Source organism: Orussus abietinus, unplaced genomic scaffold (assembly GCF_000612105.2).
Source record: "Orussus abietinus isolate OABI.00-Male unplaced genomic scaffold, Oabi_2.0 scaffold42, whole genome shotgun sequence".
Lineage (NCBI taxonomy): Eukaryota > Metazoa > Arthropoda > Insecta > Hymenoptera > Orussidae > Orussus > Orussus abietinus.
The window spans coordinates 378,639-394,418 of record NW_019394787.1 but is presented as its reverse complement, the minus strand read 5'-3'; the positions used below and the strand labels follow the sequence as shown (position 1 = coordinate 394,418).

The 15,780-nt window shown below is 53.0% G+C and overlaps 1 protein-coding gene across 1 annotated transcript in view; it reads right to left on the bottom strand.

Moving 5' to 3' along the window:
• Positions 1-9,376: 9,376 nt before the first annotated feature.
• Positions 9,377-15,780, bottom strand: part of LOC105697237 — a 59,703-nt gene continuing 53,299 nt past the window's right edge. Inside the window, exons 5-7 of the mRNA XM_012420371.1 lie at positions 10,846-10,957; positions 10,075-10,407; positions 9,377-9,966 (exon numbers count right to left, since the gene is read on the bottom strand). Coding sequence (XP_012275794.1) covers positions 9,377-9,966; positions 10,075-10,407; positions 10,846-10,957 — 1,035 coding nt within the window. The remainder of the gene's footprint in view (positions 9,967-10,074; positions 10,408-10,845; positions 10,958-15,780) is intronic.

Below are 15,780 nucleotides of genomic sequence, written 5' to 3'. Positions count from 1 at the left end.
TCTCCTGAGCGGGATTCGAACCCGAGAGACCACGTGGTATGAGCGGTGAGCGAAATTGCTGGGCTATCGAAGGCCCGTGTAGAAGGAAGAACTTCTGATATATATATATGCTATGACCGCCACACGTAGATTTCTTGATCTACCATTTAGGTGTCTTTCCCGCTGCTTATTGTTCCTCCTTCCTCTCTTAGCGGCGTCGACCCTGACGTGGCCCTCAAAGCCGTCCTAAAAAGCTCACGTAAATCGCTCGGGGGTGGGGATGTGACGCGGAAGCCCGGAAAAAGGAGTTCGCGGGAGAATTCCTCAAAGAAACCGGGCAGGAAGGGGCGAATAAGGGCAAAAGGAATTCGCATTAAAGTCGGGCCGCGTGCGTGCGGCTCCGGTTTGTCGCAGAGCTCGCCGGCACGTCACGTACCATGCAGTTTGCGACGAGAAAGAGAGAGAGAGAGAGAGAGAGCGAGTGCCGACACGACGCGTGCACCTTCCTCTGGCCCGTTCGACTCGCCTGCGAATTATAGGTCGTGCGATGCAAAACGAGTCCGGGAACTTGGTGCACGACCCCACCCCTCTCTTTGCCTCTGTCTCTCTCTCTCTTGCATTGTCGGTCCTCTCCGGCCCGAGTAATCACGGCAATTAAGCAAACGAGTCTCCAAAACGCATGGCCATTGCCGCCGCCCCGATACCAAAGGGCACGTTTCTGCCCCTTCGCCTCCCCTTTCTCGATACCATTTTTTACGAGAAATCATTTAAGACAATCAATGTTTCCAAGAAAATCCTTTTTAAAGCGAAACTTCTTTTGGCAGGGGGTAAGCCTAATTCGCGACAGGAAAAAGCGTCGCGATGAAGAATACGGGTGGGTTAAGTACAAAATGCGACGGGTTTTCGTATCGCAGTTCTATGTTACATTATACTCTCCCCACTGTTACTAGTTTGAAGGAAAATCCAGTTTTACAGAAAATCCATTTTTTTTATGAAAATTGTCGATGCGGGTTCAGAACCAAAATTACGGGAATGGAACACCAGAGAAGGGAATTTTTTCTCAAGAATTGATCCGAGGATTGGAGGTGAACTCTTGGAAGTCTCTTCTTTTTAAACGATTCTCCAAGATGTTTCGATGCACCTGCCGGGGGGTGTCTTCCAAGAAAATATCGCTCTATTTGTCGATCAATCGGCTTAATTCTTTCTCTGTGTATCACTCTGTATTTTCTTCTTTTTTTTTTTCTTTCCTTCTTGACGAACACGCCTTGAGCGACGCGGCAGGAGGAGCGGCATGGAGAATGGCCTCACGCGAGAGTCTCTCCCCTAGTTTTCCGGGGTTTCTCCCTCATAATGGCATCCAGTATGGCGCAACACGCGACTCTGGACGTTAGACGTCTCTCGCAGCTGGGGCCCCAGCAGCGTTATTGCACCTGCTCGGGGGACCGTCTTCCCAACCCGGGTGCGTCTCTCTCGAGGTCGAGCTTCTCCCCTCTGTTCCTATCTCCGCACCCGAGTGCGGCCTTACCCGGCTCTTCTGGCCGAGACGTGTAGCGCGGGCTTCATTACTCCTTCATAAATCACCCCGTGTACCTTATACCGCGTATATATGCCCGAACAACGTGTACCGGGCCGTTATTAATTACCGACGGCTCTCCGGGAGCCAATAAGAAGCGTCACGTCCTCCGGAGGGGGATCACCCCTGGAATCGAGGGTGTCCACCAGGACGCCACCCGATCGCGCTCCTGGGCCACATATTGCGAACCCCATGACTCAGTGGACCGAAAGTAGCGGGTAGAATCGCGATTTTTGATCCGCCCTGTTTACCGTTCATATTCTTGTTTAGGACGAGGCCATGAAGTAGTACAAGGAGACAATGCCAATGGTCAGTTCCACAGAAAACGACCCCAAAATCGGGACCCAGGATCTCAGATGTTCGCTGATCTAACGATGCGAGCACCACTTGCGGATAATGAGGGAACTTCAATCCTACCTGACCGAAATACTTTCTATCGATGTAAGTTACCTAAAATGCTCTTAATTTTGCGATTAAGGTACACAAAGTGATACGATAATCCTCGTATGATATGCAAAATGTGATGTTTTTAACGCAAAAGAGACCAGCGAACGCGCTAACAGACGATAATTTTTAATTGCAAAATTCTATCGAGGAGGCTCTCTCGGTATTAGATAAGACAAAAATCTCAACATCTTGGACCCCTAAAGCGGGGACGATTTCAATGTATGGCGTTGGATTGCCTTATACCACTTCGTGGACGAGGCGATGTACGCGAAGACTTCAGCGATTGGGACTTTTCATGGAGGCTGTGCATCATTGACGGGGGACCATCCAAATTCGAGTTAACAGTGGCTGCCCCATAGCGGTGACACTCCTGGGCGCGGGAACGTTTCCGGTAATCGACTCCCGAGTTTCCGGACCAGGGGCGAACGAGCGGCCCGACGCGGCGCCATTGTCGTTGGGAGTAATGACGCGGGATTAAAACGGCGGCCGACCAATTCCAGCGGGCTTCGTTATTAACCAGAGCCGAGGATGATTTCCGCACTTCCGCGAATGGATCGCCAGGACGAATACTGGGACCGTCCAGGAATCGAGAGGTAGACGAAAATTCCAGGAATCGTGAGGTAGACGAAAATTCCAGAAATCGAGAGGAAGACGAAAATTCCAGGAATCGTCAGGTAGACGAAAATTCCAGGAATCGTCAGGTAGACGAAAATTCCAGGAATCGAGAGGCAGACGAAAATTCCAGGAATCGAGAGGCAGACGAAAATTCCAGGAATCGTCCTGCAGACATCCTGTTAGGCGGATAAATAGCGAAACGAGAATATATCCAGAAATGCTTGTTGCAAAGCGTTGCGTACACTTTCTCAGCTTCTTGTATTTGACTATGAGCCATCCTCGCAATATCTGGCTTCCGGAGGAGCGAGCAATGCAACTCTAAAATAATAACCATTCTGTACAGGCATTGCGTCCCGACGTAAAGCCGCGTTCGCCACGGCGCTTCAAGATGGCCGTTGCAGCAGGCAGAGTCGCGGCCCCGTTTCCGTGCTGCGCATAAAGGCGAAAAGTGGGAAGCTCAGCTTTTTCCCTCGAGGAGCGATTATTGCTGGAAAAGGCGCGACTTCGCGGTACGCTGCTCGAGCACACGTGTATGCACCTGGTCGTTGCACAATTAGCGTCGCGGTACGCCAGCGACATTGCCCTCCCCCTCTCTCTCCAGTCGTGCTGCTAGGGGCGCTCTATGTATGTATCAAAGTCTCGGCCAACGTGTCTAATCTCGCCAGTCAAAAGGCTAATAGTGGAAAATATAAAGGGAACTGGGCCATCGTGCCTCCGTGCACCGGATGCAGTTTGTCCCCCCTTTTTTTTTCTTTCTTTCACTCTTTTTTTTTTTCGCGAGCGCGGAACCCTTGCGGGAAAGTAGTCCCTCCTGGGGGAGGAGGCACTCGGTGCTCTTCGCGTTTTCTAATGCTTTCCCCCGGCTGGTTTCCGTTTCTTGAGGGAAGAGCGCGGGGTGGAGGGTGGCTTCACTTATTCTCTTGACTTTTGACGTTTACGAAGTTACGGCTCGCCTCTTCTGGGAGAACTGTGTTTATCGCTGGTTTTTACCGGGGCGCGAGGAGAACCGATGGAAATTCCAAAATGGCTACCTCGAGCCCGTTGCTACCCTCTTTGAGGCATCGACGATGCGCGCTGAAGAAGCAGCCCCCTTGCTGGAAAAATGTGGGTCTCGTTTACATTCTCACTTCCTTCCCGCCGATATCAAGCGTTCACCGTTAAAGAACCGCGGTGCTCCTTTTTCCTCACCTTTCATTTTTGTCCCGGGAGTGTAGCTACCCTCTTTACCTCCTCTTTCCTCCGGCCCTCTTCGTCGCGGCTTTCCTCTTTGTGCCCCCGGGAGTTCTTTCAAACGGAAATAGTTTTTTCCCCGGCAATTGTCGGCGATTGACTCGTTAGCAGGCGCCGATTTCTCGCTAAAAAAAGATAGACCAATCGCTTGGTAATTTATCCGCATCTCTGGAGAACGGTTCTCGCCGTTTCCGCCACTCATTCGTGCAGTTTTTTTTTTCGGAGGAGAGATTACAATGTAACGATGAATCGCACGATAATATGTATACACGTCTACCACGAGTCATCGCGATCGCCCTCTTAGGACGCCATGACTCACGCACTCCGGAAAGTCGATGACGGCGATGATACCGACAAATTCTCCACCCCGGGTTAGGGGAGTAACGATCCCGTCTAATGCGAAACCCGTGTAGTCCGGCGATGTTTTCAATTTTCATTAATATCGATCATATAGCAGCCGTTCAGTCACGCGGTTCTCGTTACGTCCCCCGCACCTGCCGTTTCCCGCACCGCGCCCGGTTCTTTTGTCTCCGACCCCTGCGGTCTGCGGAGAACTCCTCGCGGAAATTATCGAAAAATTCCTTTCTGACTCATTCCTCTTCATTAATTCGGCGTTTCCTGAGTTTTCGCTGATTCGTGACGTCTGACTCATCTTCGTCGTCTTTAACGTCCTCCACGTAATGGTACGTCTTAAGGTGACGTGAAAATAGCGTCGTTCTCGTAGATGAAGCTTTTCTCCAAACTTTACAACTTGAATACGGAGGCCATAACGACGGTCCTGAGGCCCATGAAATTTCAATATTTTTTAAATTCGTTATACCAAATGAAATATTATGGATGTCCGGACCTTCTTTGTAGCCTTTATATTCACGTTCTGAAGTTTGAAACGTTTCGGTCCACCCAGTTCAGACAATGGTTTTTTGAGCGATTCATTCCTCGGATGCCACTTTCACATCCCCTTAAGGTCGATATAGACTATCTGGAACGTGTTTCGGGAGATATTATTATTTTATATATTTTTATACCTTTATATATCTGACATCCGTTAATGGGTCTTCTGTTTTATGTCTAGGACCTCGCCAAAGAAATAACGAGCGCTTCGAAGAAGAGACCACCGCCATTGAGGGGACAACGAGACGGGGCGAGACGCTCGAGGGCTCTGTCTCGGCGAGTCTAGGTTTTCACCTTTGGCTTATTATGCGGCTAATTAGTTTGGCCGTGCCGAGCAAGCCATCGCCTTCTTTCTCGCCTCATACTTGGCGGACCGCCCTAGGAGGAGCTCGATCTCGAGGGTTGAAAGAGCTGGAACATTATGATGGATGACCCTGTCTGCTACATCCCCGGTTGCCCTTCCGGCGCCTCCGGCCCTTCTGGAGGCGAGCTTGACGCCTAAATGGATTTTTGTTCTCCGCTTGTTCCGCTGTCCTAGTGAAAATTTTCGACTTACCGTAATTAGTTGGTTTTTCCCGGCTTTCCAGGGGCTAAAGGCTTCCCTTACTTCCTGAGGTCGAAGAGTCGCGGATATTCATCCGCTCGAAGGATCCTTCAGTTTACTCGCCTATGGTCGTTCATTTAATTATTTCATTATTCGATTATTAAATGGATTAACCGTGGTTTGCGTATATACTGCAGGCACCGAGTTCCCGGTAAGGCAAAAGTGGCCGCCAACAATCCTCAACTTATGCAGCCCACCTCCCCGCCCGGTAGCGTTTCGGAGCGAGAAAATTATTCAAGTCACGAATGTTGGGTGTCTTGGAAACTGCACCTGGAATAAACCCGTATTTACAGTTGCCGTATGTGATAAGGTAATCGCGCCCAGTGGTTCCACTTAATCTTTTCGACGTATTCCCGGGGAAGTTTCCTCGAGTCTCCTGCCGGATAAGCCCCGGCACGCGTGTTTCGCGCACTAGGCAGGGAATATTCAACCCCATCAGCCAAAATCCGAGACTGGATGTATCTTGGCTTTGGTCCAAAGCTCGTGATCAGGTAACGAATAAGGCGCCGTGGTGAAATCGAATAGTAAATCGTTTATTAGTACGAAGGTGTGGATAGTGGTAATCGAGTTAGCTCAGGTGACATCGGTGAGTTCCGAGACGTGAACCCGTTGATACGGCGGTGTTCGGACTGGTTGACCAGTTCCTCGTTACAGGTGATCCTCTAGATACAATGTTAGATGTTAGAGCTAGTTACCCTGTTCTGCGAGCTAACGTTCTCCAGCGTTTCCGCCAGCGGTCAAGCACAACCGCGTGACTTCTGCCCTGTTCCCCTCTAAGACAGTGAACTCGCACCCAAATACTTGACAGGGTCGTCCCCGAAGAAACGAGGCGGACTTCACCGTGTCGCGATGTTCTCTCTTTTTTTTCCCCCTCGAATAGGGGAAACCAAGTGTCCCCGAAGTCGGCCTCGTTTCACCTTGCCTTGCGTCTTTGGCGACTCAATTAGCCCGCCTGATCCAATTCCCGAATCGCTGAGTCGCCGGCCTCTTTTCTCCCTTTGTGTGGTTTCCTTCCCTCGGGTGGTCGTTCATCGGAAGCGGAAGAGGGAACCGATGCCAAAGGAGAACGCCGTGCGAGCTAACTTTCAAGAGTGCTACCGTTATCGAGGTACTCCTAGGTGCCTACGCTATTGTGTCCCTCGCTATCGCTAAATTAGCGCTAAAACAGCGTGAGTTCGTGGGACCGGCCTGGGGGCGGGACGCGATACCTCGCCCCCTTGTCAGACGGAATAAATAATCGTTTCCGTATCGTGCAACGAAGGAAAGGACCTCGGGCTCCCGTTGCCCCCCTGCATCCAGAGAGAAACGCGCGAAAAAGTGGGCCTCGGGCTGAGGGTCTCGGCTCGATTTCACCCCCTGACGAGACTCGTATTTTCATTTTCAGACTTATCTCGAGGAACGGACTTGGGAGTTCCACCGTCGCCCTTGATGTCTTACGCCGAACCGAAGACCGCCCGGGGTCGATTTATCGCTGACTAGAGGTACGATTCAAAAGTGCTCCGAAATGCGTCAATTGACTCAGTCGAATTTTTCTCTCTTCGCAGCGAGGCGGGACGGAGGAAAGTCGGGAAGGACCAGACCCGGATTCGCATCTCGGTTTTAAGAGCGTCCCTCCGATCGGCAGCAACCAAAGGGAGGTAAAAAAGTACAAATCCCGGGAGATCTTGGTTGAACGCGAAACGGATGTAAAGCCGGCTGTTGCGAGTCCAGGGAAGCAACACCTCGAGTGGCAGTGACCGTTGATATTGCGACGTATAAAACCGGGCCCGCGGAGGGCGGGCAAATCAAAATGGACAGTTCGACGAGGCTTAAAAGCGAGACGCAAACAGGGGTTGATAAGCGTACATAACCTAAATTCATTAACACAGTTCAGGAGGAAGAGAACAGCGCGATTTCACAAATCGGCTCCCCGTTCTTCGAGTCGCCCGCTCGCACGGTGGACAAATTACTCGACATGTACAATAATAATAATAATAATAATAACAATCTGCGATCGCGGACCTATGAGGTTAGCAGCGGCTCGGCGCGTCGCGCACGCGCTCGCATACGCATATAAATAAGAAATAACTTATGGAACCGCGCTCTTATATATCGATACAACGCGTTCGTCAACGAAAAGGACGATCTTGGACGCCTATCTTTCTCTCTGACTAACGTGGACGCAAAAAGGTACAAAAAGCGTGATTTCCTTCTCTTTCTCTCCGCCTAACAAGCGCGACGCGGTGTACACGCCGATGGACGCGGCCAATCCGGATCCACGCACCGATCCTTGGATTTCCTTCCGATTGTACATTTCCTGGCGATGTCGATTGCCGGTCTTATCGATCGGTTCGATCGACTAGCAAAAGTAGTCGCGCGTCTCGTAGAATTAATTCACTTCGTTGCTCGCGAAAGACAGCACCTCGGCGACCATCTTGGGATCGCGTCGGACAACCTGGTCGTCCCTAGCTACAATAATGCGCAAACCCTTCGTCATGTTCGAACAAGAGCTACACTTAACTTGCGGTAGAACGTCCACTGGCAAGAACGAGGTCCTTTACGCAGTAGCGTCGCTCGAGATTTGGAAATTCATTGCCAATGACGCATCTTCTGCATGTACCGCGCTAAGTGCCTACGAGTTTGCCTCTATAAATTTTTTCTCCTCCCCCCCGAGGGGAAGTCCTGCGTTACTTTTTTTCCCTTTTTTGTTTATAGAAAAGATCGCTAAAGCACAGGGGTCAACTTTCGAGCGGAGTTTCCAGTCCTACGCACCTACGTGCCCCTTTTGCTTGGGTGTTATTACATATAAAATTATATATACAATAGACTCGCCTTTTTCGTGCTCCTCGTGAGGTATTCGATCTACTTTTTGTGACGACACGGGGGGATGGAATCGCCGACGACACCGATCGGGGACGCGATTTTCACACTTTTTCACGATTAAAATACCCGGCTTCGTCAACCGAGGTATCGCTAGCTCGAATTTACAGCCGTCAGAGTAACAAAATATGGAGCTCGACCGGACGAGTCATCGGGTTCTCGTGTTTCGAACCGCCATTTTGGTGAATCCGAGTTCTCCATCCCCCAGCACGCTAGATAGAATGGAATTAGAAGTAAGAGATGTAAATATGGGAAATTGACGGAAATGTGGAGAAATGGGATGAAGGCAGGGAGACCTCGGCCATCGACGCCATGTTCGACGACCGCGAGCTCAACCCTGAAGAGAAAGCATCGAGGAAGTGAAGGAAGTGGAAATACTAAGAAAGATCCCGAAACGACACGCAGGAGGTTCCTCCGCGTTCTTGCACTTCCCATCCGTGTTCTCCTAGAAACTGAACGCGCACGAGCGTCGTCAGAAATACCCGATTCGATAATAAATTAAAAATCATATATTAAATTCGATACCGTGGTTATTCTCGATAACGATATGATACAGCTATGCTACACGGGATAGATCCACTATGTACAAGGGCGCTTCTCTATCGATCTCCGCTTATCACTATGGCGTCTCTGTACAGTCTAGTACGAATCATTAACTTTAGTCTCTTTCGTTCTTGGTCTAAATCGCTCTTTTTCCTTCCAGCCTGCCGAGAGAACCTCGAAGAGGATGCTGGTACACGCTTAAGTACAACCGATCGCCGATTCCTCGCACCTCCTTGTCAATGTCCTGGTTACACGAGACACAACGAGCGGAGAGAGCGTCGCACCACTCGGCGTCCTTTGGTATGAGCCTGAGTCTCATTTCGGTTACAATTTGTTAAATAGTCTTGCATCAGCTAGATCACTATTAATACGTGAAAAACGGGACGCGGGAACAGAGGGGGAAGAGAGTTACAGAGAAAGGAGACAAGGGTGAGAGATCACATCCTGGATCACCGGGTCCAGCGGCAGTCCTCCGGCACTCTGATGGACCAGGAGGACCAACGAGCACCACGGCTTCTGGACGTCCGCCAATCCCTCTTCGGACTGCCAATTCCCTTGTACACTCCCGGTCCAGGGAGGCAGCAGGGAACCCGCCGGTTCCCCGGTTCCAAAGGCCAGACCTCGGGGAAGGACCTCTAGGACACTACGTAGTCCGCGGAATGTTGGGAATGGTGAGAGTTCCGGTGTTTGTCCTTTCTGTGGTTGGTCCTGGAGGAGCTACCCCTGGTACCGCTGGTACCGGTGGTACCCGAGGTGTGGTGGCTGTAACCACTGTCGCTGCCGAAACTGCTGTCAGGCTGGCCCTGATAGAGCCTCCCGGAGGACATGTGGTCGGTGTCCCTGGGCCCGTAGTACACAGGCTGGGAGTACTTGTCCTCGTTGTAGAGGCGGTCCGTGGGCTGCGAGTACGCGTCCGAGTACTCGTCCTTCACCTGAGCGTAGACGGGTCCTCCGTCCTGGCCACCCCGGAGGCCGTAGAACTCGTTGCCGTATTGGGGGTATTTGTTGTACTTTTCAGCCTTCCTGATTTTCTCCTTACCATTCCGGTTCTGCACCGCCGAGTAGTGATGCAAGGGACCCAGCACGGGGACGCTCTCGTAGGGGTTCTCCTCCACTCTGAGGGCCTGGGCTGCCGGTAACGGTGGTACAAAGTAGGGTAGCCTATGCGCCACTGACGGGACGGACTGTTGCCGCGGGTTTGTCGAATTCCTCGCCCCGGCCACGCCTGCACAGATGAGAGCTGGTGAGTCCGCGTTATTTTTATTCGTGTTCTTGGATACCTGGATTTCACGGAAATAATGCTCTAATGGTGTTATCAAAAGTAAAAACCAACCTGCCACGCTGGGGTATAACTGTAACAAGGCATCGAGGAGCATCCCCTCGTGGAACTCGCCGACGTCGTGGTTTTTGTCCCTGCGACGTCTGTCCAGACTCCTCGGACTCCTACCCCGGCGCTCTCGAGCGGTCCTGGAGGCTGCTGGACAGGTTCCCCAGGTGGGACCACCCGACGTCAGCATCCTGGCCTCCGACGGCTCGCCAACCGAGAGCTCGTCTTCTGCAAACTCGTCCTCGCTCACAGCCTTGGACGACGACAGGTGGCGGTGATGATGGTGGAGACGGTTGCGAGCGTTCATCTCGTTCTCGTCATCCGTCTCCGGATGGTCCCCTGTTGACAAGACGTTATCATGAGCTCGGGTCCACGTGGTGAGCGCCAAGTTCTCGCGGGGCTTTCGTTATTAGGGATTAATCAACAGCAAAGTCCACCAGCCACTTATTAATCGCAAATCCTCAAGTTGAACGAACCAGGGGTTAGTCTAGGGCAATGCAAGAAGAGGGAAGTCAGGCACTCTGAGAAAACGGTACCTATCGGTCTTCTCTGTCTGCTAGCAGTCGGCCTATCTTTGGGCTAGGGAGTTTAACGCCCTCAGACGCGACTCTCATCTAGAAGTATGATTGCAGGGCTTTAGGAGGGTCCTTCCAGAGGGCACATCATTTAATCCTCACTCGGTCGTTCAACGTTAACCACACGGAGAAGCTCGTAACCCGCGGATCGGGGGTGGGAGTCAGAAGTAAGGACATAAACCAGTCGTTCGTCGTCTCTTACCGTTGCTGAGTTCCTCGTAGACGGGATTGTAGAGGTCCTGGGAGCTGTAGGGATCCGGTCCGGGGCTGCTGCAGACAAAGACCCCACGTCCTCCGTCCTTCACGTCGAGCATCTGCGGCAAGGAAAGGGCCGTTAGAAGAGCCTGTCTACGTGCGGGACCATAAGCTCGACTTTCAGGGGCTCGCGATCCTATTCGGAAAACGTTTCTTCCCTCGCGGCCGTCCGGCCCGGGAATGTCGCGGCAGGAATAAGGAAAAGCTCCTTAACGCTGTAAACTGCTGGCTCACCACTATAACGCTATACTTTGACCGCGTTATACGGCTACGCGAAGGTTAAGCGGAAAGCACGACCCTGAGTGAAGTTTCACCCAGCCTCGAATGACCTCGGCGAGGTCCTCTTCGGGCTATTCTTCGGGGTCCTCTTCGTGCTCTTAAAGTTCTCTTTTCCTTTCCAGAGCAGGACGCAACGGCGCAAACACGCCCCCAGTCGACAGCGATCGGAAGACACATGGCGATGCCGCGGGTGATCCATGAGATCGCTATTTCTCGAAAGATCAGACCCGGAGGAGAGTTATCACCCTGTCTACTCTGCATATGTGCGACCTGTAACCATTGCCTCTTATTTTAGCGCCAAGCTGTAACGCCCTCGTGATGTTTTTGGCGCGCTGCCAGGAGGAGGGATCGGTTTGATGAACAGCCGTGACAATGGCGGCTCCAAAAGCCAGATGTCGATGAAGACATCAGGCTGTGGCTCCTTTTGATCTCGCTTCGAATTTTCTAAACGATTGGACCTAACGTTCTCAGGTACGTCTTCTATGCCCTAAGTCCCCTTACATTGATTTTCCTATCTGCAATTTTTAGCGCTCTGCTGATGACGCCAGAAGGATATTCCTCAAGGAGCTGAAATAGATCCTTCCGGGATTTAGGAGGTCCGTCAAGAAAGAAGCGTCTTCCACCTTCTACCTCGCAAAGATGCGCTCCAGACCTGCGTCTTTGAGCTTCCTGATTAGTCGAGCACGGTATCTGACCTCGTTCAATCAGAAGGTGGAAGAATGCAGGTGGAATGTCCTTCCTCGAATTCGCGACATCTCGCTCCGAATGCTCGCCAGCATAAAGGGTCACATTCTCCATCGATTCCACGCCGGGCATTCTAATTTCCGATGGCTTCGTTAACGTCGAAACTTTTGGACGGAAGTTCCGCATTGAAAGTAGCCGGGAACAATGAGTTTACCTGACGGGACACGTGGGCTCGCCCGTGGAACGCCGCCCATTGACGATGTTTAACTATTCACGGCGCTCTTGAGAGCTATTCCGGAACTTGAATGTAACGAGCAAAGAGCTACCTCGGTGTAATTGTGTCGTTGCATAAATAGCGAGGTGAGTCGGTTTCCCTTGAACTGGCTGAATGTTTGATAGCGCGACGGGTGCAAAAGGTAACCGATGGTCACGACTTGAAATTCACCTCCGACCCTGAAATAGCTCCGATCAATTTTACCTTACGTATTTTTGCCTCCGTATATCGCGTCTCAATAGTTAACGAATGATGTTAGGGAATCGCTCGAAGTTTGATCCGTAGACCCTGAAAATGAGATTCCGAGTCCAGGTAACTCATTGAGATAACTAAACCACTCCTTAATTCGACCGATGCCCAGCTGGATGGGCCAGTAATTGCCCGTGTTCACGGAGCCCAGTTTAACGTTGGGTACAGGAAGTCGGGGAATGATCAAGTCCACGCGTGTAGTTAGGTATCCCCGGGGTTGTTACGACGCTCAAGGAGGCTGCCTAAGACTACCCGACATTCTCAATAGCACCTTCCTTCCTACTTCGATGTAGTTCGCCGAGCTCCACCAAGTAAGTTTCCCGAATATGTTCAATATACACGTATAGGCAGCCGAGGAGGGGGCGGGTGTACACGTGGCTTATGAAAACGCGACCCCTCCACCCATAATGTCGGTGCTTCCAGGTCCTCCTCATTTGGAAAGTTTCGCCGTGGGATTTCGAGGGCCGAAATGGAATTTCTGTCGCTTAGACGGCGATCCCTGACAGTGTCCAGATTGGACGACTTTCGACAACTCCGGGAACTGACATCGCTGGCCGCTTTCATTAAGGCCGCCTAAAGGGTCTTTAGGAACACATCACCCTGGCTGGAGGTACGCGGCGAATGCAACCCACCGATGATTCGGGAAGTCCGATTCGCCGAGGACGAGGGGGCAAAGTCGTCCCCTGGTAACGGCTGATGTGCAAAGCCGGTTGCATCGTCGTGCCACGAGGCAATACGTCCCCAGGTAATGACCGCCAGCACGGAAGCTAATGGCACGTCCTTAACAGACCCTAACGCAGGACACCTTTGCAGCGCGTTACCTAGTGCGCCACGTCTAGGTGGATAGGTCGGATTAGAGCAGGTTGAGCTAGGTCGGGCCAGGTTGGACGTCGAAGCCCGACCTACGAGGACCCCATCCAGTCTCCCATGCTAACGATGACGTTAGTCCCTGTTAATTGTTAGTTATCGCGGCGATTGCATTAGACCTAAGTCCCGACCCTGTCGAGGTTAAATCCGGGCTCGCCTGGACACCCTTGCGAACATGGCCCTCGACGGAGTCGACAACAGGTGGGGGCTCCGCGAAAGATTCGTCAAGGGATGACGACTCTCACAGGATATTTCTGGCCCCGAATTACTAGTCTAGCCGGACGAGCCGTCGACATCAACGGCGACACCCGACACAAAGCTCCAGAGCCGCGACATCGGTACCACGGTCGGGCAGAGGTCCGGCTCGTTTTTCCGGACGCTGCGAGGCGCGAGATCGCCGGAGACGGTTCGGATCCGCGGAGGTGCTCCATTTGCGAAATTAGAGAGCGTCCGGCCGGGAGCTCTGCAATCGCCGGGAGAACAGAGGTGGCTAGGCACAATGGCGACGTATAATCCAGCCTTCGTTTACCCGTTGACTTTATCTCCAGGCTAGAGAGTCCCATCGGAGTTGGGGCCGCGACCAGGACATCCTGGGCACCGACGTACCCTGCACGTCCCGGTTCCCCCCGACAGGGCCCAGGACCAGCAGTCCATCAAGCTACGAGGGAGCGAACGAGCGAGCGAGCGAGCGGGCGAGCGAGCGATCGGGCGAGCGACGATTTCGGTCCACCCGTGAGAAAAGCGGTTTGAACACAGAAGTGGTTATTCCGTGTCCACGAGTGTGACGGGAAAAGCGATTGGTCTAGTGTGCGTGTCTCTTTCCCCTCTCAATCTCTCTCTCTCTTTCTCTCTCTCGGGCTCTCTTTTGATCCTTTGTCCGGGTCCTCCGCGCCGGGCGGCGCGGAGCTAGGACTGAGATATCTCTTTCACTCTTTCTCTCTCTGTCTCTCACTCTCTTTCTCTCCAGTGATCTCGCGGGGTCGGCACTCGTTTCTTTGGACTCTTCCTCTTTCTCTCCCCCTCTCGATGGCGGGACAGGGATGGGAATGTGGACCGGGTCAATAACCACTCCTCGTGCAATTGTTTTTTTCACCAAAGTAATTTTATTTCTCTCAATATCTCCCCTCACATGGCGATATACACGGTCTCTCTCTATCTTTCGCGCGTGCGCCTCGCTTGGAACGCGCCTTCGCCGATCGTATATGTAGCGTAGGTCTCACCCTCTCGCTCGCTCTCACGCATTCACTCATTCTCTCTCTCTCTCTCTCTCTCTAGTATTTACAAGGAATACGACTCGCGACTCTCTGCGACAACCGGCGTTAGCGGCAATAAATAATATTCGCTGCGGCCGTTTTACAACTTCGTAGGCCGAGTCGCCTGGACGTCGCGCGATCTTCGACTTACTTAGGGTAGCGTTTCTACACGATACTTTGCGACGTGCTTCGAGTGCCGGATCGAGGGCGGTCGCAAACGAAAAGCGCTCATACTTGGCGCCGTGTTACACCTATGTACAGAACAGAAGAGATGCGCGCGAAGGGTCTCGGGCCTCGGGCTCCGATCCCATCTAGGGCCTATTTACAACCGTGGAGTGTGCTCGAGCGCTAAGGTAGCAAAATAAATACTGACTAGTTCACCGGGCCGCCTTAGTTCCTAGTGCGGCCGCGACTCTAGGGGAGCGACCTCCGAGCGGCAGCGTCAAGTGCCAGACCAGTGTGGTGCGGTCCGCCCAATTGTGCGGACCACACATAGGCCCGGGCTGGTGACGAGCTCCTAACCTCTCTTAGCTCCTGGATATGTCTGTCGGCAGCCGATCTCGCCCTTCACGGTGCTCCGAACGGGCAACTACGGGACCACTGGTCCACGGATTCAGGATTTGAAATCGATATCTAAGGAACACCATGCCACGTTCCCTGCCGTCTTCGGAGCACCGTGCGTTGTCGCGGCAAGCGACCCCACGCAGATCGCTCGGGTCCTGATCAAGGGTCTCACGAGGACACGGGAATGACGCCCTGTCACGTGTCCTGCAGGTTCAGGTACACGTCCTCCGGCCTGGCCAGGAGGTGGTGTATCTGCTGCATGGTGCAGAGCGGACACACCTCCTCCTCGGTCCCGTCGGAGGCGAGCCTCCTGGCCGAGCCCGGGGCGCGCCTGCAGGACGGGTCCAGGATGTAGGAGTAGCCCTCGGAGTCGACCCCGCCCGGGGGCAGGGTCCTCCCGGTTGTCCTCGCGGGGCTCCGGGACCTCTCAGACTCGCGGAAGTCGATATAGGAGTACCCCTCGGAGTCGACCGAGGGTCTTCTCTCCGGGTTCCGCACGACCGGGGCCGGTGAGGCGGTGGTGGGGACACCGCGCACCCCCGGTCGGTGCGTCGGCGTGATGGGGATCCCGGAGGCGCGAGGGTTCGCGGGGACCACCGTGGGGCAGTCGCCCCCCAGAGCGGGGTAGGCCTCCAGGAACTCCGAGGGCTCTAGGCGCGTCGGGAGCGGCGCAGCGCGCGAGGCCCCTCGCAGGGGGCCTCGCGGGTCCGGT